This window comes from Odontesthes bonariensis, chromosome 17 (genome assembly GCF_027942865.1).
Source record: "Odontesthes bonariensis isolate fOdoBon6 chromosome 17, fOdoBon6.hap1, whole genome shotgun sequence".
Classification (NCBI taxonomy): domain Eukaryota; kingdom Metazoa; phylum Chordata; class Actinopteri; order Atheriniformes; family Atherinopsidae; genus Odontesthes; species Odontesthes bonariensis.
Window position 1 is genome coordinate 27,224,443 of NC_134522.1, and position 22,738 is coordinate 27,247,180.

Here is a 22,738-nt window from a genome sequence, read left to right on the forward strand (position 1 = left end):
GGATTTCCAAATGTCCTATTGGATCCGAACAAAGCAACGGGGAACGTTTATGTAACTGGCCTGATCTTTGTGACGTAGAAAAAATGTCAATTTCGCTGATAAATCAGGGCAGCAGTGTTCCATATTCCATTTTTATATTGTTGTATTGATTGTTTATTGGAAAAATGATTTTCTTCTCATAAATAAGCACGTCCATATCTGATAGAGCAAAGGAAGAAGGAGTGTTAAATGAGCGAGAGGGTGAAAGTTAGAAAGATGGAAGATGCGATTCTGCCTGGTTTCTCGCCCTTTTTCTCTCTTCCTACACATGGAGCCTCATGTAGCACAGAGAGTTAGACTGACAGTGTCACTTTTCACGCGTAGTGGACCAATATTTATAGATTCCTAAATCGTGCTTTCCAAATCGGTTTATACTTGGATTTGATTCATCTGGCAGACTTGATTTAATTTAACAATATTCTATTGTGTCCACCACTCAAAAATCAACCAACAAAAGCAGTTAAGCTAAAATGGCTTCAGAGCAGTTTTTATTCATTTATAAATGAAGTCTTCAGATTTTCAAAATGTCGACATTTTAGCACAAAAGCAGCAACCGTAGTTTGGGAATAGATGTTTTTATGTGACAAAACATTCGTGTTCAAAACTAAAGAGCTTGATCTGAAAATGGCCGCGTTGCCTGAACACAGATCACGTGCGCTGTCAGATTATTGGCAGGAAATCTGAGCACATTGCTGGTAATGACACTCATTACTCATTTTAACACCTTTCCTCAGAGACCAGCAGCTCTGTACCGAAGATGGAATCAGCCAAGAAACTGTTTTCAGAGTTTTTTTTTTTTTTTTTCTGTGTTCAGCTGTGTGAGGATCGGTCGGGTTTGGACTTTGGGAAGGAAAACGTTGGTTAGAAGTGGTTCTAACATTCACATTGTTTTGGTTCAGGAAAGATTTATTTATTTTTTTTTATATCTCTGAGCCCGCAACATTCCTCTGAAACCAGAAAACTGCAGCCAAAAATCTCGCAGCTTGAACTTTGCTTCAAGGTACATGTTGAGGTTTGGAATGTAGTTGAGACGAACCAGAGTCGTCGCAGAGATCCGAGCCGCAGAGATCCGAGCCTGAATTAACACAAACTCCATGTTTTATCGTGCAAGTGTTGCACAACTTATCTGTTTACCAGCCGGTTAGTTTACAGAGTATGCTGGAAGAAAACACTTTTTAAATATTTGGAATGTGTCTTTGGTTGTTGTGTCTGCAGATGTGATGGTTGGGATGGGCTACAACCTGGATGATATCCAGGAATCTTTGGCCAAGATGAAGTATGATGAGATCACAGCCACCTACCTGCTGCTGGGCAGAAAGGCTTCTGAGGTACAAACATTAAACCATGAACACAACTTGGCTTGATTTTAAATGAATAGAAAACTGGGATGAAGATGAGATTTATTCTGTAGCAGACCTCCAGCAGCCTCAACATGCTCTCCGTTCAGTATAGTTTGAAATAATAGAAATGATTGTTTTTTTTTTTTTTAAACTATGAAGTCCTTCTGATCAGATATCAGTGGCCAACTCACAACTGTTACTTAATGTGCTATACATTTGAAGTCTTTAGGGCATTTTTAAAAAAAAATATAAATGCACATTTTGTAAGGTGTTAACAAGTAAAATTTCATGTCTTGAATATTTTTTACCCTCAGCTGGAGCCCAGTGAGTCCGCCTCCAGTAGCAACCTGTCTCTGGCCAAACCAAGGCCGAGCAGTGAGCTCAACGGCCAGTCGCCCTCCCACCTCAAAGTCCAGAGGAGCGTTTCGTCCAACCACAAACAGAGGCGTCATAGTGAACAAGGTGAGAAGGCTACAACCACTTGTGTCATGTCAGATTTATAAAAAAATTAAAAAAAACACGAACAGAACTCAAACTCTCCCTTCCTGACAGTGTGGTGTCTGTCAGTGGCTTGTTTTCGAGCAATTAAAAGCAGTTCACCAAATCAATGCAGTCACATGGTTTGAGTTGAGCCTCTTTAGTCTTTTACTGATTTTTATTTAAAAGTAAAAAAAATTTAAAAGCTGTGCACTGTGAGATAATACTGTCATTAAGCTAGGTTTAGCTGCTTCCTTTCAGTTAGATTCAGGTTAAATATCTGCACTCTGAATCTGTTTCCCCCCCTTCCATCTGTGTGAGTGGAATATGGGAAAAAAATTTTGTCAATTTTTGTGGTGGGGAAAAATTGGTCTTAATGTCATTAGTTTACAATGCAACATGGAGAAAAAGACATTGCATTTCAATCGTAGACTAACTATACTTCCTTTTCAATATGAAATATGCTTTGATGCGCTGATGATCATGTCCTCCATCTTGCACTCTGAGTCAGATGTATTTTTCCACATGTAGGTCATCTCATTTTAGATGAAACCATTTAAACTGACGTTTTTGTGTCAGTTATTTATTTTTTTGAAGCCATCTGAGGCTTGTTTGCTTCTGTTATTTTTTTTTCCCTATAGTTGGTCAGAACGTCCCTCCAGGGATGGCTCATCCAAAGAGGAGTCAGACCACCACTGCGGACAACAGCGTTAAGGAGGACGGTGGAGTTCAGCTCCGTAAACCCAGCACCCCCGGGAGCCGTGGCGCTCCGCCCTCCAGCCCCCTCCTGGGCAACGCCAACAACCCCAACAAGGCTGACATCCCAGACCGAAGGAAAGGAGCCACCACTGGGCCGAGCGTGAGTGTTCAGTTTGCTGACTGTATTGGCTCTTACATTAGATGATTCCTCTGTCAGACTGTTCTCCACTCCTGAAGTCTCTTTTTTTTTTTTTTTTTTTCTCTAATAATGTGAAACATGATTTTTTTCCATTTGAGGGCCCCACATTCTGCTGTCAGGCTCTTTTTTTTGTTTTGTTTTTGTATCGTTTTTTGGCAGTTGTTCCAGACCAGTTGTCTTCCAGTCACAGTGGGTTTCTGCACTAATATCACACATCACGTTTCCTACATGAAAGAAGTTGAATAAAGCCTGCATTGTCGACAGAGGAAGCTGCGTGATGTCAACTGAAAATGAAAAAAGAAAAAATCTGGGTTGGGAAGAAATGAGCTTAGTCTACTCCTGAAGTTCTGTGCTTATTTGATTTGAATAATGGGTGATGTAGGCTCCGTGATTTAATTAGACAGAGAATGCTGTTAAGAGCTCCATTGTAAGAGATGATTCAGTCCTCTAGTCTCGAGGTCAAGAAATACTTTGGACTGGTCAGGAATTTATTTCCTTTGGCAGGAAAAGACATTCCACAGGCTGTTGGAAAAGTGATTCGACACTTTGAAGCTTGACGAACTGTAACATTGACGCAACAAAACACCGTGAAGCACACTGAAGGAGTCGCCGCCAATACCTGCAGTACTGTTGAAAAGTTTGGACACGGCTGTTCTTTCAAACTGAATGGGTCACTTCAGTCATGGACAGTGGAGCGTGACAGCAGTGGCCATTCACGGCAGCAGTGTGGATTTTTGCTGCTGGTCGGGGAGATGACCCGATGACCTCCCGTTTCCAAGCTGCTGCTTTAGTCTCTGAGGCATGACTGCCTCCAAACACAAACACAAGCTGCAGAAGTTTCTCTTTTCGGAAACTCCCAACAAAAGCAGCAAAAATCCACTTATTCTTATTTAAGCGTCATCCCAGAATCAACCCCCAGTCATTTATGGGTCAGGGGCTGATTTAAGACCAACATCATGAACCCTTGTCTGCACTGTATTCGCATCACCTCGTGCCTTTAATTGAAAAATCTTGCTCCGCAGAACAACGCTGCTTCTGCGGGAATGACCAGGAGGAACACGTACGTCTGCAGTGACCGAAACAACACGGACCGCCTCTCCGTCATCCCCAACGGGAAGGAGAACAGGTGAGCGCTGAGTGTTTGCTTCCTCCCAGCTCGTTTCATCACATCTTAACGTCTCCGTCAGGACAGAAGAGTTTGGGTTTTTGCCTCTTTTATTAAGTGCGCTTCGTTCCCTGATTTTCTTCTTGTTATTCCTCCTATTTTTCTTGTACTGACCTTTTCCTTTTTCTCATGATCTTATTTATTATTTCTGCCTGTTTGTTTGTGACTGGGGGTGTTGTGGGTTGTTTTTTTCTTTTCTTTCAATTTTGTTTCCCCCCCCCGTTATGGCATGACCAGCATGACTGAGATGGCTTGTGCCACTAGCCCCTCTTCTGCCTTTGCGGCCGCTGTGTTCGGTGCCTCGTCCAGTTCGATGCGGCAGAGGTATCAAACCGTCGGCCCTTTGTACGCTTGTCAGGCAGGCTGGGCCACACTGCCCCACTCCTACTACGCTCTGGACTACTGCTCGCCCAAGTAAGACGGCAGGGCCTCCAAACCCCCCTGTCTGTCTCCTCTCATGTCTCAGCCCCTGTTTGGCCCCTCGCTAACCCACACATCTAGCCAGCTTCACGCTCTGTAACCTTACAACTAAACTAAAGCATGGACATCATTTCCTCCACAAAATAGAGAGCAAAATGGTTTTTGGTGACAGTCTGAAATTTATGCTCATCTTCTGCAGGTGCAGATTAAAAAAAATAATAAAAAAATTAATCAGTTAGGGTAAGTGGTGATTGGGAGCGGAAGACTCCTACAGTTTCTCTTCACTGTCAGCAACTTGGTGACTTAGTTTACATGTTGTCAAAAAAAAAAAAAAAAATCAATAGCAACTAGTGTTTTATTTAGCAGTGCTTCGGACACTTTTCCGCAGCACAAAGTAGTTTTCACAAATGAATGCCGGATCCTTTTTCCACAGTTGCCGCTCACACAAGCACATCACCGCGGGAGGCTTTCTGCTGGAGATGCGCTCTCCCAGCTGGAAATGCGAGGGGGAGGGAGTGTGAGGTAATAGGTGTATCGAGTGGACGCAAAACATGATGTGGAAAGCGCTGTTCTCTTTTCGGCGCGCTGATAATGGCAGATGGGGCTCCTTTTATTGAGTCGACATGCGTGTACGGCATGTGTCTGTAACTGTCGTGCTTAGTCTTCAGGTGAGAAAGCGACAGCAAATGTTCCAGAATATTTGCCGACACGTTCATACATTGCCTCATGTTCAGAAGATTTGACGGAGGGGACTGTGTGGAAACTCAGTCCAGGCCGAATGTTGTGGACTCTCGCGTTCTCGCACCACTCTGGAACATAGCTTAAACATTAAGACTCCGGTGCATGTGTGAAATCATCTTAAGTCTTATTTGTGTTCAGATTAATGAAGACCTGATCATTTTAGACCTAGTGTCACTGTTAATACAGAAGCACAGCACAGCTTCTGTTTGCATAAACGGCCATGAAGTGTTTGAAACCTGAAGGTTTTTAAAGATGTTGATGAGTCTGCCAGATGTGATCATTTAGTGCAGTGTTCCCCTAACTATGGCCCTTCACGTAGTTTTTTTTATGGCCTTCCAAAATATGTCCGTAATGTATTCCATCCCTCCAGCATCGGACTTCAACACCGTCAATCTTATTTCTCCATGTTCATTCTCTATGGAGACTCCTAACAGGTACATATGTAATTCCTTTTTTGGCGCTGTTGTGCATTCTTTTTCAGAGACGAACTCTGGCATATTTATCGAATGCTGCAAATGTAATATGGCCACTGTATTTAGAATCCCATGCAGTCATCATAACATAACGTTCACACTGCTCTCACCTCAGTGTTGTGTGTCACTAGCCTCCTCACCTAGTCAAATTTCCCCTCAATTCTAAGCCATGTATTTATATGGCATTAAAATGTTCTTGATGGTCGTTCACTCTTAGAAGTTTTATTATGACAAATAGAATTGTGAGTTCACAAATGTTGGAATAAAATATGATTTTTAAAAATGTTTAAACAGGCTTTTATCTAACATTAAAACATTTATTATTTATTTATTATTTAGTGATTTCAGCTATTTCCATTTAAGACTATGCTATATCATTTTAACATAATAGCAGCCTAACATAAATAATAACTATGGCCTGTTGTTGATGTTAACCAACCATGATAACCTGGAGGGTGAAGTTCATGTAGGTCCCAGATAAAGCCTGACAATGAAATAAATTCAGATGTTATCACAGAAGTGCTGTGGGTGCCGATTTTTAAATTAAGTAATAATGATAATAAAATGAGTAATAATTTTTTTTTACCTGCATTTGGCACATGCTGAGCTTTGATTTCAGACACTCATAAAAGCAGAGGAACAAGTAGTGAAAAATATTTCACATTGCACACTGGAATCAAGCTGCCACGCTTTGCCCGATGACATGTTGACCTCTGTGTGTGACCATATTTTTCCATGTTTCCATCGTTCCTCTGCCAATCCTAAACCAGACGATCTCTTGCCTCCGCTGCAGATATGTGAAATAACAAACTCTCACAGCTCTGCTCCTGATCTCACCTCCATCCTCTGCTGTGAACTTTGAGCTCTGATCTTCTCCGCTTGGAACCCCTCGCCTGTTCACCTCCTGCAGGACTGCCGGGCTCCTCTGCTCCCCTGCTGTCCCAGCTCCCTCCGTTAAAAGTCTGTTTCTGTTTAGACTCTAACTGAGCAGGAACGCAACTCACTCTTTTCACTGTACACATTTGCAGCTTCATGATCAGGGTGGGAAAACAGACACATTTCTTTTCCAAGTTGCCTCTTGATTTCATTAAAAAGTATCCCAGACATTCACTGTTCTATTACCTTATTTTTTTTCCAAATATCTACAATTGCCCAGAGAAGCTTGGTCCCCTTACAAAAGTTTTTTTTTTATGCAACTGTTCCAATGTTTTTCCATCGCAGTCGTATGCTTGTGTATGTAGGTTGCTTCTCTGTATAGTTTGTGAACAGATAAGTGAATGAAATGCTAAACCTGACCTACCAGCTGGGTACACTGCAGTAAACGTATGCAATGGAAAACCATAAACCTGTCTAGGTCTCAGAGCCGCTTGGATTCTAATCTTTACCCTGCTGCCATCCACCTCAGCAGCATTGCTGTGTCGCCCAGCGGCCAGAGGAATCCGGTGGCGTCGACCCACAGCATCACCAACAGCACCACGCCCGATCGCCTCCGCTTCCCCCGAGGCACCGCCAGCCGCAGCACCTTCCACGGCGGCCAGCTGAGAGACCGTCGCACGGCCACGTATAACGGGCCGCCGGCCTCGCCAACCCTCTCCCACGATGCTACCCCGCTCTCCCAAACCCGCAGCCGTGGAACGAGCAACCTTTTCTCCAAACTCACCTCCAAACTCACCCGCAGGTAGGCGAGGACACACCTCTCCTCAGATTAATCACGGCTGGAGTTGGGCTCTTTCTTTTCAGTCAGATTAAACCTCAGAGGTACACTGAAACAATCCTTTTTGCAAGTTTCTTTTACTTATTTGAAAGTTTATACTGAAAAAGAAAGGATAGACCCCAGCCCTGCTCTGTACAGCATCATTTCTGCCAAACTCCTAGTCTGTTCCATTTAGAAGCCAATAAACAAGGTGCCTTGTAGAGTTGGGATAACTGACTACATGGTGGGGGAAGACTTCACTGTCCTGCTCAATGTGATTTATTAAGTCTAAATTGTCTGTCGCTGCCTGGTTGCCTGCCAGAGAAACCAGAACCTCTGTGAGGGAGCTGCAAATTGACCTCTTTGCATGAAACTGGTGACTCCTGGGTGTTCCTCAGCTCTAACACAACCGATCGTTTCCTTCCTTTTAAAATGAGAAAGGGCGCATTATTTTTTTCACATTTCAGTTGTGCTTCTAGGCATAAAGTTTGGCTTCACCGTCCAAAAAATAGTCGAAACCTAAAACTTTGCATGGGGAACTTTGGTGGTTTCCAGATACCTTGAATTCATCAGTTGAATCTAAATTCTTCCATCTTGGCAGGGACGGCGGCCATGTTGCTGCCTCTGGCGGTTACACAAAATGACCCACTTACAGTTGATGTGACGAGTCAGGGTCAAAGTTATTAATAAAGCACATTTACCGTTACAACAACAAGAAAACAGACTAAGAGTTAAAATCACAATAAATGGGAAAAGATAAGCAATAACAGAGCAAAATGATGTACTCTAATTGACTGGAAAGCCAAAGATAACGTGAGTCTTTAAGTCTGACGTCACATGAGCGCAGCGCTCACTAAGTCCAGCTTTACAGCGACAGTGGACCAGAGACTTACTCAGTCTGGTAAACGTGGAGATAACTGTACACGTTTTAATGCTGCAGGTTTGGAACTTTCAGTTCTGGCTGTTTGGTTTCTCTGAAGAGCACCTTAGTGGATCTGGAATGTTTAATGCACGCACTCTGTTCTTCCGCTTTCACCGACGTTTGAATTTACGTTGCCTTTGGCAGCTTAAGATTAGTGTTAGCATTTTCTGTTGCATTCCTGCCAACATGGCTGTATAAACCAGACAAGTCATGTGACCACAGAAGTGAAGCTGCTTACATATAAGGACGTAAGGATTTAACAATGTTGCAACTTTCGGATTCATGCCAAATTTGCAAGTAGTTAAGTTTTAAAGTTTAAAGTCTTCTTAGTATGTGTGATTTTGTAATAAATAACATGTGACAAATGGCCGGCCAAGGCTGCTTGCAAACTGTAGCCTACTTTTGAAGGTAAAGCTTTTATTCCTGTTTAAAAAATACGATATGTTTTGTTTTTTTTCTGTGATCTGTAATGTTTTGATTGGCATGCAGTCGCCCATCAAATGAATTAGCCTCAGCTCAGCTCGGCATTATAGGGGAACTCTAGACCCAGGTGAGCACTTTTTACTGTGGAACATGCACAGCTCACATAAAGGGTCTGAAGCAGACTACAATGACATACGGACAAAAATGGATTGTATTGATCTGGATTGTAGCTTCTCCCCTGACCCGCTGTGTGGTTCTGGTGTCCACAGTCTATCCAAAAGCAGATAACTGCCAAAACGCACTGCAGGACAATAAGACTTTGGTTTGAATCTGATGGATCAAACTTCAAGTACATCTTAAACTTTGTACAACTACTCCAGATCTGAGTGCAGTGCAGCCTTTGTGAGGTCCCTGTTGAAAATTTGTTCGAATTGACGAGGGAAAAAAAACCTGCGAGACTGCAGACATTTTGTGTGTGAAGAATCTCTGGAAGCAGCAGCCAGGTCAGCGACATCACTCCTGCAGCAGCTGACCTATGAGGAGAAATGAGGAACTGAAATCGTTTGATTAATAAGTTTAAAAAGAGAAAAAAAAGAAAAAATTCCACTTTCATTGCTGATGATTCCAATCACCCCATTTTTGTTCATTCAGATTCCTCATGCCCCCCTCCCCTCCTCCCTCCACTTCTTTCACCATTTTCACTGTTTCTTTGTCTGATTCTGTTGTAGAAACATGTCATTCAGGTTTACGAAAAGGTAGGACTCCTGTGCTGCCTTTCTGTACCGAAACATTAACCAGACCAATCTCACTGAAAAGTGGGGCTGCTGGCGCTGAACTAACACTGCTTAGCAGGAAATCATCTCTCTCTGGGTGCATCTACACACACGGGCTATAATCAGATTAATGGGACAGATTTCTGCTCTCACGTGGCTCAAGCAGACATTATTTTATTGGTTGGTTGGTTTTCTTCTGAGAGGAAACGTTTGATTGTTACTTGTTTGTGTTTAAAAATGAAGCTGCAACCAGTTAAGAAAATGCCTCCCAGCACATCTACAGCTCCATGATTTGCAAGGTATAATGGACACACTGGAGGGTGTAGTTTGTGGTCATTTTGAACAGTTTTTGGGTTTCACATCCCTCAGAATGAGCTCACAGTTGAATCTGGACAGAATTTGCCGATTCACTGTTTATATCTGAGTTTAGATGGTGGGTTACTGTCTGTTAGACTGATCCGAGAGACCTGCTGCCTATCAAAGGCCTTCGTGCTCGTATATACCAAACAGGACCGGTGAGTCCTGCTGTGTCTTCTCATGGACACACGTAGTATACCTTGAACACATGCAATAACGACCTTGAACTCTCAAGGAGTTGTGTGTGTGCGTTTCACAGAGACGATACAAGAGAAACAGATGTTCACAGACACTCGCAGTACGAGTTCCCTCAGAAGCTGTCCAGGCATGGTATCATCATGCATCCTGGCTGATGGAACCACAGGCGGACAGCAGAGAGTACGTGTGCTCATACCTGACAATAAAATGTGTCCCCTGAATGGACACCTGTGGTCGGGTTTCACAGGCCTCACACAGTCAGCTGAGCGCCTAACGGGACGCGTTCAGTCTACATCACATTTCAGATTCCCCAGACTTTTCATTTAGCTGTTGAGCTCTGGAACAGGCGTGTTTAGTAAAGAAGTGAAAAGAAAATGGATTTGGATGTGGAGCTCGGTGTCGGCACACCTCAAACTGAAGCTTTTAAACAGTCGACTTTTCATTCTGAACCAGCCTGATAGACAGATTTGCTTCCTCTAATCCATCCATGGGTTGGGGGTGCCTTGTTAATGCGCAGCAACACGTTCCCCTGCTCGCTCCAACACTCCATGTTCTGCTCTGTCCCAATAAAAAAAATAAAAAAAACGGCGGAAATATGTGCAGCTAAATATTCGGAACAAAATCAGATTCCGAGCTTTGGAGCTATGCTCACAGCTGCTTGGACTCAGTAGAAGATCACTTAAAAGAGGAGTAGAAGATTAGAAAAGTGGAGTTAACCTCGTTTTAAACTCAACTTCTTGCGCAGAGTGACGTCAGTTGAGCAGATGGTCCTTCATTGATGTCCGAGACATCAATGGTCTAAATAGGTTGTTATTGCAGGAAGGTACTGACCAATGCATGCTGAGTGTTGTAATGTGTACAGTACTTGGTGGGTAATTCATGTATTTAGTTGAGCTCATGAGTAACAGGTGTCATAATACTAAGTTCTCCGTCTGCTGGCTGTAGCTTCATATTTTAAAGAGAAATAAAGTGAATCAGAAACTTTACCTGAAATGTCAAACGATTCCTTTTAGAGGGCTGGAACACAGTAAAAAAAAAAAATCAGCCAGAATAACAAGTAGGTTGTACTGACTGATCATCTGCCATTAATCTGATGTAACGTGTGTGTGTGTGTGTGTGTAAATGCACTCAGGCTGTGGTTGGTCTGAGTGGGGAAAGGCTGATTGGGAGAGCGGACCAGAATCCTCGAACAATCAGTCGATTAACCAACAAAGAAGCGGGCTTGCCACTAATCAATCGCCAATGCATGCATGGGGTCGCTTCTTCCAGCTGCCATTGATTGCGGCTTGTTTTCTCACCACAGTGATTGTTGTTTCTAACTGAACTTTCTGTCATTAGATGGTGCTGTAGACATCATTCTGCTGCATTATTCGCCACAAACCTGATTTGTATGAAATGCTCTGTGGTCCCTCTGTGATTCTTCCTTTTTCAGAGCCTTTTAGAAACATACCGGTAAATAACAGATGTTTGTTCATTAGGAAATGCTCCCTCCGAGTGCGTTGAACTGTCCGTGTAGGACTTGGTTTATCATTCTGTTTATGGTCCTCGTCTCGTTCAGCCTTTCACTGCACAAACTCGTAGTGATGGGAACTAAAACGCTCTTTATTTTTTGTATTTGTTCCTTTTTTAATTTTTCTTTTTTTTTTTTTAACATGTAATTATTCACTCTTATTGTGGTTTTGGAGACTTAAAGGTTTTCAGACTACACTTAAGTCCCTGAATGGTTTGGGCTGGTTGACTTTCAGTTTGCTTACATTTGAATATAAATAAGTTTTTTTTAAATTAATTAATTAAATGCACAACTATCTTAAAAGAACATTTATTATATATCTATTGACTGCAGCATCGTCTCAGAACCCCGCCCCCGTGTTGCATAGCGGTTTATCAGTCTTAACGACACTGGGAGTGTGCAGACTGTCAGCATCTTGAACCTCCGGTGGCTCATGGAGCGTGTTTTGCTTTGGGTAAAAATCTAGTTCTATAAAAAAAAAAGGAAAATTGGCCAAACGGGGACTGAATTGCGTGCGAGGAAAATCGGCGACTTTGCTTTTCCAGAGTCGCAGAGGAGAGCTCCAAAAGGGCTTTATTTGAGTTCCCTGCCAGAGAAAATGGTTTGGATCTGGTTTTGGACTCGCATGATGATTTAAGGGTTTTCTTTTTAAGAGAAGAGACTTGAGCGATGAGCGCTCTGAATCTCTGCCAATTTGTTTTTTTTTTTTTTGGGGGGGGGGGGGGGGTTCTAATCGGGATACGATTCTGTTCAGGCCAGTATTACGACCTCAAAGTTTCCCGTTATTGAGGTGAATAAACTCCCCTGGATCCAAAACTGTTTGAAGTCACGCTTCGTTCTGCTTCTGTAAAACCGTCTTGTTCGGCGGGTGAGCTGCTGTGCTGCCACATGATGATGCTAGAAACCATAAATAGTTCATCTACAGTAGCTCCAGTCCTTTCAAGGATCAGAGTGCTGCATGCAGTTAAAGCCAGGCTTGATTTTACACGTCATAATGGACATAAAATATTAACTGGTTGTTTATTGTGGATGCTCAAAAAGAGTCGGCTTGAGTTGAGGATTCCTTCTCGTGTGTGGGTGTGTGTGTGGGTGTGGGGGGTGGGGGGGGGGGGTTGCCAGGGTTTAAGAAAGGAGGCTTGGTCAAACTAAATCAGTACACAACAGTTGAGGAGCTCTGTTGGCCTCGCAGGGTGCTGTATCGAGGCTCATAGCACCCCCTGGTGGCTGATTTGTAGACATTCGTCTTCATCTGGCAGCTTCGTCATGATGCAGAGCCTCTCGTCATCCGGGCCGGAGTCACCATCTTCTCATTCTCACAGCCTCACTTTGTTTTTTTTGTGTTTGTCATAAACTCTTTGGAGCCTCAAAGGTGGAAAAATGTGGTAAAAGGTTTAAAGCTTTTATTTATTTTTAGGAACCCCAGCCTTATGATTGAAGCAACAGTATTATATGTCATGCATTCTGTTCCATTTTGACCCGTCTGATAACCTTTTACTACATTTTGTCTGCTCTGGGCCTCTATACATTTCTGCTGTATACTGCTCATCACATCTCGGAACTTGATCAGTGAGTTTTTGTCATTTTTCCTCCTCCTCAGGATGTTTTAGTTTGCGTCACCTCCTGCTCTCACCTCCACTCCTCTCCTCACAGTTGGCGTGTTTTTTTGTCTTCCTTACCTTCTTGTGTCCTTAACCTTTACCTCTTGCTGCTCTTCCTCTCTGCTCAGGGTCAGTATTGACCCGACCAAACGGCAGACGGCCAAAACAGGGCCTGCCAACCCTTCTACCCAGGGAGGAAAGACCCTTAGTAAGTCTTCTGCCCTTCAGTCTCTATCAGCTTTTCCTTTCTTCCTTCCTTCCTTCTCGCCATCCATCCATGTTTTTTTTTTTTCCTCTTTTTTTTTTTTTTGGCCTGTTTCCACGCCATTCATGCAGATGTTCTTTCCTTCTTTCTTTCTTTTCTCATCATCTGTCCATTGAGATTCTCGCCGTTTCCTCAGATTCCCATTTTTTATCTTTCAGATTCACAAGCAGAAGATATAGAGAGTTGTAGGACGATGAAGATCTAGAGTAAGGGCTGTTTCAATCTCTCAACTTTTTTTCCCCCGAGAGAGGAAAAAAAAAAAGCTCTGGTTTTCAGACGCTCCTCCTTCCCCGCCTCACCTCCTCGGTCTTGTGATTTTTCACAGCCTCTCTGGCCGACTCGAGACCAGCTTGTCAGTCCTGTCTGTTCACTCGTCCTCTTGTTGTCGAGTCCCTCGAGCTGTCAGGAGTTCGGAGTCTCTTCCTCCTCCACCCGTCTTGTTTTTCTGTCCTGCAGGCTGCAATGCATGATGGGAGCCTGTCACAGTACACCCGTGTTGTCAGAGGAGCAGGGAGCTGGCTGATGACTTTTCCTTTTGATATAATCTTGTGTTACGTCACCGAGACATTTTTCTGTTTGCAGAGACGCAGCAGCTGTTCAAGGCCTCAACAACCTGTTTGTTTTAAGTTTAAACTCAAATAAGTCTCCATGAAGAGCCAGGGGATGGGCTTAGATACACACCAAACACCCATTTCATTTATTTACTTGGTTTTGATTTGAAGGATGTGGGGATTTAAAAAATTAATAGATTTAAAATTTATATCATGAAATAGTAGATTTTCCCAAAAGTCTGTCAAAAACTGATTGGATAAAATAATCGGAGCAGGAAAAACCGTTGATTCCAAAGCGCATTGAGAAGGAAAAAGGGACCGAAGAAGAAATCCTTTATCGATTTGTTGCCTGTTTAAAGCGGCACCTTTTGAATCGGCTGCAGTTTGAACTGGGACGTTTGAGGAGCGTCATTATCGGTTATCTGCTGTGCATCTATTTCTGGAATAAGTTCGTTGAAATGTTAGTCTGCAGCTGCGCTTTTTTTATTTTTTTTGTAGCTTTTTCCCCAAAGAAACAGCACCCGTGCAGAGCGGTGGGACCGTGTCGCTGCTTCGGTCTCGGGAGCAGATTGCAGTTAGAGGAACATTTGGTTTGATTAATTGTTTTCATGTTTTCGGGAGTATTTGCTCTCTGTTTGGACCCCAGCGTCTGACTGCTCGGTGTCTGTTCTCGCAGCACAGACGAACACACAGGTCTCAGTTAGTGGAGTTTGAACATGCACAGAAAAAAAATAAACTACATCTTTCCAAGTTTTTACATTTTTTTAACATAACTTTGTATACCTTTTTATTGAATTGATGGAAAATGTACATATCGATGTCTTAATGCCACCATTTCAAACCTCCAAAGAGGCACAAAAAAAAGAACAAATAAAAGAATACAGTTTGGGGCTGACTGCAGCTCGGATGTGCAGCTCTACACAGAAAACCCAGCAGATCCTCTGGCTGCTTATCTGCCGTTCTTCGGTCTCTGTCCCACCTGTTATTTTGCTGCCATTTTGGGTCGACACACCGCTGCTGCACTCTCTCTCTCTCCCTCTCTCTCACTCTCACTCTCTCTCTCTCTGTGTGCTGTTGTTGGTTTCAGTTTGGGATGAACATTCGTCACTGTTGAGTTCTCTCATGACCCTTCGCTGATCTTGATGGAAGTCTAATCTTCCATTTCTTTGTATTTCCTCTTTTGTTGTTGGTTTTTTTCTTTTTTCGGTGGTGGCTCACCTCGTCGTACACGTGCTCATCACACTCCTTCTTTTGCATCCACTGGAATTGATCTGAAATGGTTTCTGTCATACACGATCTACAATCTTTTTTTTTTTTTTTTTTTTTTTTCTCCCACCCAACCCCGATTTCCCCCCCACCCCCCCGCCTTCGTGTCTGATCTTCTCGTGCGCCCCAGAGTCTCAACCGAGTTTGAGAGAAACGGGAGACTTGAGGGCTCAAGGTGAGGTTACCGGCCCCCAAACCCAGCTTCCAATGTGCCCCCCTTCCCCTACCCACCCCTGCTGGGATGTAGGCTTTCAGTTTGTCTTTGTCTGCAGCATCAAATCTCCAAGTGGCTTAACCCAGATCTGTGCATAGGGACCCCCTCTGTTTCGTTTCTCCTGGGATGTTTGAATGCCTTTCAGCGATGAATATTTCCAGCTTTACCTTTTGAGTGATCTGGCTTTTGTACTGTTGTTTTTACAGCTGCATGGCGCTGTACGCTGCTCTGTTAGCATGGCATGTTTGTTGTTTATTTTTGAAAAATACCCCTGAAACCCAAAGCCTGCCATTAATTCAGCAGAGATGTGTGTTTTTTAACATCAAGGTTTATCAGAAAATAAATACCTTTTATGTAATCTGTGAAAAACCCAGAAACTTATTCAGGACTTTTTTTTTTTTTCCCTCTTTTTACTTTTGTTTCAATGATATTTTGTGGAGCGCCTTTTTAACAGCTTTGTGGGCATTTTAAAGGCGTGCGTGAAACCTTTTGAGAGAAGAATTCAAGCGAGAGGGGGGGAAATGAAACTTTAAAGTTGATTTCAAAACGAAAGGAGGAGTGGAACCTTAAAAAAACACTAAAACTGATGATATAACTATAATCATTACTCAAATTTCTTTGGGTCTTCTGAAGTTGTCTCGTGGGGTTCGTTTAATTGGTTGATCGGATCCAAGAGAGCCTTCAGAGTGCCACGGTTGAGTAACCAAGACTCTAAAACACAAAGGCATGTCGTACTACAAATGAATAATTGAAACTGGCACGTTTTAGGACATAAATGGTGACGTAACTGAAGGATGAATTTAAAAACAAAATAATTAAAAGCCTTAAAACGAGCGAATACGAACCCAAAGAAAGACGACTGAAAAACTTCAGATGTTTGAGTAATGTGGAGGAGTTTGAGTACTGAAGCGAGTAAAGCTCATATGTTGCAGGGGCTGAATGGAAATGTCGCAGAAAGTTGCAGCAGTCTTCTGGGTTTTTCAAAGATCTTTTTTTTGTTTGTTTTATTTCATTTTAACTTTTTAAAAAAAGAAGAAAAAAAAGCTAAACCCAACAGATGTTCAGTTTGAAGTCACAGACAAAATGTAGTAAAACTATCTTCTAAAATAATAACCACACATGTCGATTGGAAAAAATAGTCGGACAAATGATTCAAATTTACACTTGAATTGGTTTAAAAAAAAAAAAAAAACTGGGTAAACTAAACACAAATTTAGCGCATTACTTTCTATATGACATCATCGATCAGCTTTGACTACATTTTGTCAGTTCCGCGGCTCTGGGCTGTGACTCAGATGTGTCGTTTATACAGCACGAGTTACAGACCGGGGCGGGGAGCTGTTTCAGGTGGAGACACTAAAGACTTCAGCTACACGTTTAATTTTGACTAATTCTACCAGCTTCATTGGCCTTTTTCATTTTATTTATATATTTATTTTTTTACAATAAAAGGTGATTTCTTTCTGACAAATCCACCAGGCATCACTTCACAGAAGCGAGTCGTGCTGTAAGGCTGACCTCTCTCCTTCCTGTTTTTCTCCCGACAGTCGCCATGTACCTGGGGATCAAAAAGGGGAAAATAAAGACGGTAAACCCCGCTCCCTCAGATTCACTTGGAGTATGAGGACCACCAGTTCCATGGAGCCTTGCGACATCATGCGGGAGATTCGCAAGGTGCTCGACGCCAACAACTGCGACTACGAACAGCAAGAGAGTTTCCTGCTTCTTTGCGTCCACGGAGACGGGCGAGCTGAAAACCTGGTGCAGTGGGAGATGGAGGTTTGCAAGCTTCCCCGTCTCTCGCTCAACGGCGTCAGGTTCAAAAGGATATCCGGATCATCGATCGCTTTCAAAAACATTGCTTCCAAAGTTGCCAATGAGTTAAAGCTATGAACAAAAGGTTTAAAAGTATACATATATAAATAAATATATATATCGAGAGGTATTTAAGCTGTACAATCATCCAAGTAGCAGTTTCAAAATGTCTCCTTTTTTAAACAAAATACAGAGTATGTATTGAATATTATAATGTATAGATAAAGGCTTTTGGCAATAATCACTGAATTACCTACTAATATCTCAGTCTGTTCTGACCACACAGGGTCGACATTAACAAGTTGAATATGATTTGTCATGCTGTGAATGTGGACAAAAAAAGCATTTCTGGTCTTATTTATTTCATCTTTTGTTTTCTTCTCTCCTGGAAAAAAGGAAAATGACGTAGCGTTCTGTTTTCTGTGTAAATAATGTATCTTACTTTCAAGATGGCTTCACCGCAATACTCCATTTGTTTTCCTTTTTTTCTTTTGTATTTTGTTAAAGTAGAGATGATGGGGAGTCCATGTAAATGCCCTCATGGTTAAGGGTCACTCATGTCTCAATTAAAGTGTCTGTCAACTTGCACGTCCCTTCTGATCATTTGTATTTGGACACCATCAGATGATGAAATACTTTAAGCTTAATGTGAAAAATGTTGGTCAACTTTGGTAAGATTTTAAAAAACAAAGGTGGGTCCATGGATGTGTCAAACACCACCCTGATGCTTTCAGGGACACTTGAGTTAGTGTTGAATGTTCAGAGCTCAATTTCTGTTGGACAATCTGTTGCATTGAATCAAACAACCAGGGCTCTTATGGGTGCTTAAATGCTAGAAACTAATTGCTCTGTTTGCATAAGGCACTATACGCTGTAATTGTTGGCTATTTAGATGAAGACACTGAACCCCATGTTGCCTACATGAATGTGTGAGAGAATGTGGTTTCTAGTGTAAAAGCACTTTGAGGTCAACTAAACTTGAAAAGCACTAAACAAGTACAAATATGGCCAAAAACCGGCAGGGTTGCAGTCAGTGGAAAAAAACATTGCTTTTCTGCCATCGTTTGCACTTGAACCATCTCAAGTAAATGGTTTTGATTAGCCAGTGTGTTGTATGCAGTTAGAAATAGGAGGGCACTTTAACTCCAGTTTTATTCAAAAGATCAGGAAGATGGACTTCAAAGACTTTCACATTTTCAATAAAGAATTTTAGTTGCAAGTTAGATCTAAAGATTGGGGACATTTCAAGTTTTGTTACCCTTTGGTAGAATGCCATCACAAAACAGTTTGTTCTTTATAGCATGTGATGATGGGAATACTTTGGTTATGCAGTTTATCACCAGTGAGGTGCTGGAAAATCTTAAGTTAGACTTTAATGTGTAAGAACCCTGGGGTGGAGACCAAGACACGTTCGAGACCAGATAAACATGAACTTCTTACCAGGATACTTCACTTCCCTGGGAAATGTTCCGTACAGATTAAGTTCAATGACAGGACTTGACACTTGAGCCAACATTTCCCACAATGCAGCTTAAATTGATGGAATCTTCTGGGCCCAGGTTTCCTAAACTAATGCTTTAATGGCTGCTTCCGTGACTCCATAATGGTTCCTTTTCAATCTTAAAGACCTGTCTAATGCAAGGGAAGCAGATCACAGAAAAGCACAAACAGTGTAAATTGTAGCTTTGAGGCAGATGGCCAGTAGATACCTCAGACTACTTTCCAGAACCAAATTTACTTTACAGCTGAGGTGCAGCTTAAATTAGACACTCATGACAGTCCTCATGTAGAAACTCAAATACCTCTGTTTAACAAATTCAGAGCAATAATCAATTCAGCATGAACCAGAACATTTTATTTCATTTCAGAGCGTCACCTCAGAAAGGTTTTCATTTTAAATACACAAATCCAAACTGATACCGAGTGCATTCCAGGTCAGTCGGCCATTCAGAGAGGAAGGAAAAAGGGGGGAGGGAGGGGAGGTGGTCTTAGGATGGTTTTACTTCTGGGAAGGCATTAGGTCGTCAATGGACTGGCCCTTCTCCAGCTTCTTCTCCATCTCAACCAGGAGTTTGATTCCATCAACCACCATCTGCACCAGCTCCACCTCAGAGAAGCCCAGTCTGTCTGCGTTGGAAATGTCAAACACTCCTCCAACAGCAGCCGTGTCCACACCACCTGACGGCAAAGGAAACATCTGAAGTTTAGCCCACTTTTACTCCAAGTTTGGATGCACCATTTCTCTCGCTTTCTGATCTAGACATTTTACTGCCAACAGTTTCAATTTAGAAAACGCACAGAACAGGTAGTTTTAAATCCTAGAAGCAAGAGCAGCACTGGCAGAAGCGCGAGTAGTAAGGCACACTGACGGCATGATGGCCAAGCTCACCAGTTCCACGTTTCTGGAGCCTCAGTCTCTTGAGAACCTCCTCAAACTTGGCATGTTTGCTCATGTTTGGCAGCTTCACATGCACACCTGCACGCAGGCCAGTGCCCAGGTTGGATGGGCAGGTGAGGACGTAACCCAGGTGCTCATTCCACATGAAGGGATGGCCCTTCTCCTTGAACAGGTTCTCAATCTAAACAATAGCTTGAGGTTAATCTTTTAAACCAGTTAATGCTTCAATAAAGAAAAATTTCACAAGCTCATGAACGACTCGTGTTCTATTTCCTACCAACCTTTGTGAGTCCAGTACAGAAGCGAGTGAACACTTCCTTCATATTGCCTCCCTTCTGCATAGAGATCACACGCAGGTGGTCCTCCTCATTCACCCACACCAGGAATGTCTTGTTATCATTGTGCCTAAAGGAAATACAAGTTTAGTTCCATATCAATATGAAGATTCACAAATTAAAGTTTAATGGCATGATGGAATTCGGTCTTACCAGATGCCTCGGCCATCTGGCCAGTCACGGGCCATTCCTGAGGCCAGCAGCAGAGGAGACACCGGCTTGTCAAACAGGAAGTGATCGTCGATGAGCTGCTGCTGCTCATCGTCTGTCATGTTCTTCAATGCGTAGTATTTACCCTTCAGGTCTCCAGACAGAGAGTCCAGAGCTGCAGGGACAAGTTTAATGGACAGACGTCAAAAGTCAGCTCAGGCTAGTGTCGGCTGCAACTTCAGCCTACGAGGAACTGGTTTGGCAGGTCATTTGTGTTTAAGCAGAAGAGGAAAGTATTCACACTCCAGCCTTTAAGCTGCAATAAGCACATTGAATTCTTTTCATCTCAATTTTTGAATCTTTAGGATTTGGACAGTTAGACTAAAGTAATCGTGTCACATTAAGAAACTGAGGAATTTTCACTTAACCAAGTAAGTAACCATAAAGATGGACTAATCAGTTAAGAATTGTAACTGCAGCACTTTTCAGTTTTGTAGTTTAGCTTTACTTCTGACGGTGCCATTATCTGTTCTTCCACTTGAGGGCGTCAAATGCTATACCAATGAGTTCCAAAAGCACGTTTCTCTTCATTGGCCAACATTTTGGCCTGGGGACACAAACCTGTGCTTTTACATAATCATCCGTCTACAGTCATGTCTCCATCTGTGTGGATGACGGTATCTGACTCAGCCCCGACGATTACCACCTTCCTCCACTTACATTCGACAGAGAGCGTCTCCACGGCCCGCCTCTCTCCTCGGCTGCAGTGTGGTGGCAGACAGAAACCGCGGATGCTGCGGCCTGTTCTGACTCGGGAGCTCAGAACATAATTTGGGTCAAGGTCGTCACCACCCTTAAAGAGAAAAAGACACATTGGACTCCAGCCTCATAGTTATCCTAGTGTAATAATGGTAGAGCTGAGGTACCTTCAGGTTGTCTGAATTGATGTCAGTCTTGTGTTTGTCTGTGGGTTTGTATCCTCCATGTCTGTCCTCAATCACAGGGTCCAGCAGCTCTTTGAACACCTCATATGTCTCCTCATCCCCAGCGACGCAGCCCACAGTCATGATGAAGGGGTGGCCTGAACACAGTGTCAGCGGGATCACAAGAGAGACAGTGGGCAGAGTAGGCAAACATACATCCTCACTGACTCAATGTGCAGAGTGTCATCTGTCAGGTTGGGCCTGTTACTGTACCAGGATTATCAACCCCTGTCTGAATGACACCATCTATGGTGAAGCCGTTGGGTGTCGCCCTCTCTCTCAGCATCTTGTACATATCCAGGGTTAAGAACTTGGCCATGTGGTTGTTGTGCTGACTGAAATCTGGGAACTCATCCTCAGCTGACAGCCTCTTCAGTGTCAGCTTTGCCATACTCTCAGAGCTAAACAGAAACACTGACTACAGTGAGGGTGAGTTGCTTTCCACACTTCATTTAAACAGGTTATCCCAGCTTCCTCAATATTCTAACCATGAACAGCACTGGATATTGTAATACTCGCACTAGATGGAATAATAAACCTGTAGGCAGCATTGGATTATCAGCTGCTGCCTTTCATCCATTACATAACTTTGGTAATCTTCAGCATTTGCTGTAAAGCTGTGGAATATTGTCCTGATAATGGAGGCCCGTTTAGGGGAGGAAGGCAGTTTTTTTAATAGAATCTAATCTCCATATGTCTGGAAATGTGGGCCGTAGTTTATTCCCTTGACTAGGTCACAGTGCACAAAGCAGTTCGCGTTCTTCAGCAGGAAGATGAAGGACAAGGGCGCCGCTGCGGTCATGAAATGCGGTTGATCGGGCACAACAGAGGGCAGTTTGGCTGAAAACCCGCACGATTTGTTTTTATATATATATATATATATATATATATATATAAATAAAAATTCATTTATTTATTACCTGGGTTATCAATCCCAGTCTGAATGACATCATCCAGAGTAAATCCACTGGGTGTTTGCTTGCTCCTCAGCCGCTCGTAGATAGCAGGAGTCAGGATCTTAGCCATATGATTGTTGTGTTTACTGAGGTCCGGGAACTCCTGCTCCGAGGCATATTTCATCTTCATCTGGTTGTGCGTGTTACCGAAAGGCATGGCTGTTTCCTGGGCGTATGGTTAAGGGAAGAGACGGTGAAAAGCAGCAGCAATTGACAGCCTAAACCAGAGTCAGTATCAAGCCTACAGCTCACACCGCGATTAGGATGAGTTACAGAAATGCGATTACATCTGCTGCATTGGACCGTGTGTTCTTAATACAGACGCATGCTGCAGAAACGTTAATCGTCTTAAAATTAATCATTTTATGAAACTGTTTAACATTAGTCCTTGATGTCGAAAGCGGTCCAATTATATATATATATATATATATATAAAGAACAGTCTGTCTGTACTGCCCAGCTATTTCTTCTTCACCAAAAAGCAACATCATCTTCCATGCTGACCAACATTAAACACAATCTAATCAAAAAGGCCCCTACCTGTTGTTTTCGGATTTGTGGACTATTGTTAGTACTTCCACTGCTACCACTACTACTTGGGGATGAAACAAAGATCCCTATTTTTCCGACCGAGGAGCTCACAAACAAACCACCAGCAGCGTCCCAGCAGCTCTCCAGACCGACTTGCGACAAGAGATGGAATTTATAGCACACCATCTCTACTCCCATTGGCCAGTTATTTGTAGTCCATTCATTCAATTGGACGCGCGGAATTGGC

The 22,738-nt window shown here is 42.8% G+C and overlaps 2 protein-coding genes across 30 annotated transcripts in view; one reads left to right on the forward strand and one right to left on the reverse strand.

The window, feature by feature from the left end:
- The window catches only part of mark3a (MAP/microtubule affinity-regulating kinase 3a), a 48,391-nt gene extending 30,665 nt beyond the window's left edge, over positions 1-17,726 (forward strand). For 3 of the 29 annotated variants that reach the window (XM_075448166.1, XM_075448169.1, XM_075448168.1), the window contains exons 11-19: positions 1,255-1,367; positions 1,694-1,841; positions 2,498-2,715; positions 3,777-3,880; positions 4,157-4,333; positions 6,959-7,231; positions 9,320-9,346; positions 15,240-15,284; positions 16,871-17,726. In XM_075448166.1, coding sequence (XP_075304281.1) covers positions 1,255-1,367; positions 1,694-1,841; positions 2,498-2,715; positions 3,777-3,880; positions 4,157-4,333; positions 6,959-7,231; positions 9,320-9,346; positions 15,240-15,284; positions 16,871-17,216 — 1,451 coding nt within the window. In that variant the 3' untranslated portion in view covers positions 17,217-17,726. Of the gene's footprint in view, positions 1-1,254; positions 1,368-1,693; positions 1,842-2,497; positions 2,716-3,776; positions 3,881-4,156; positions 4,334-6,958; positions 7,232-9,319; positions 9,347-13,155; positions 13,236-13,450; positions 13,499-15,239; positions 15,285-16,870 lie in introns of all 29 variants that reach the window. The other 26 variants (XM_075448167.1, XM_075448170.1, XM_075448171.1 and 23 more) reach the window with 19 other exon arrangements.
- A 1,245-nt stretch (positions 17,727-18,971) lies between these two features.
- ckba (creatine kinase, brain a) lies at positions 18,972-22,641 on the reverse strand. The gene is made up of 8 exons (XM_075448882.1): positions 22,501-22,641; positions 21,925-22,126; positions 20,948-21,102; positions 20,742-20,874; positions 20,025-20,196; positions 19,818-19,941; positions 19,528-19,717; positions 18,972-19,316 (listed from the first exon to the last, which is right to left on the reverse strand). The coding sequence occupies exons 2-8, from the start codon at positions 22,115-22,117 to the stop codon at positions 19,138-19,140; spliced, it is 1,146 nt and encodes a 381-aa protein (XP_075304997.1). The 5' UTR covers positions 22,118-22,126; positions 22,501-22,641; the 3' UTR covers positions 18,972-19,137.
- Positions 22,642-22,738: the final 97 nt, after the last annotated feature.

Excerpts from the sequence above, each read along its gene's own strand:
- ckba (XM_075448882.1), bottom strand. The coding sequence starts at position 22,117 with ATGCCTTTCGGTAACACGCACAACCAGATGAAGATGAAATATGCCTCG. Across the intron at positions 19,942-20,024 it reads CCAGATGGCCGAGGCATCTG|GCACAATGATAACAAGACAT; the intron begins GTAAGACCGAAT and ends TATTTCCTTTAG. Across the intron at positions 19,718-19,817 it reads TCTGTACTGGACTCACAAAG|ATTGAGAACCTGTTCAAGGA; the intron begins GTTGGTAGGAAA and ends GCTATTGTTTAG.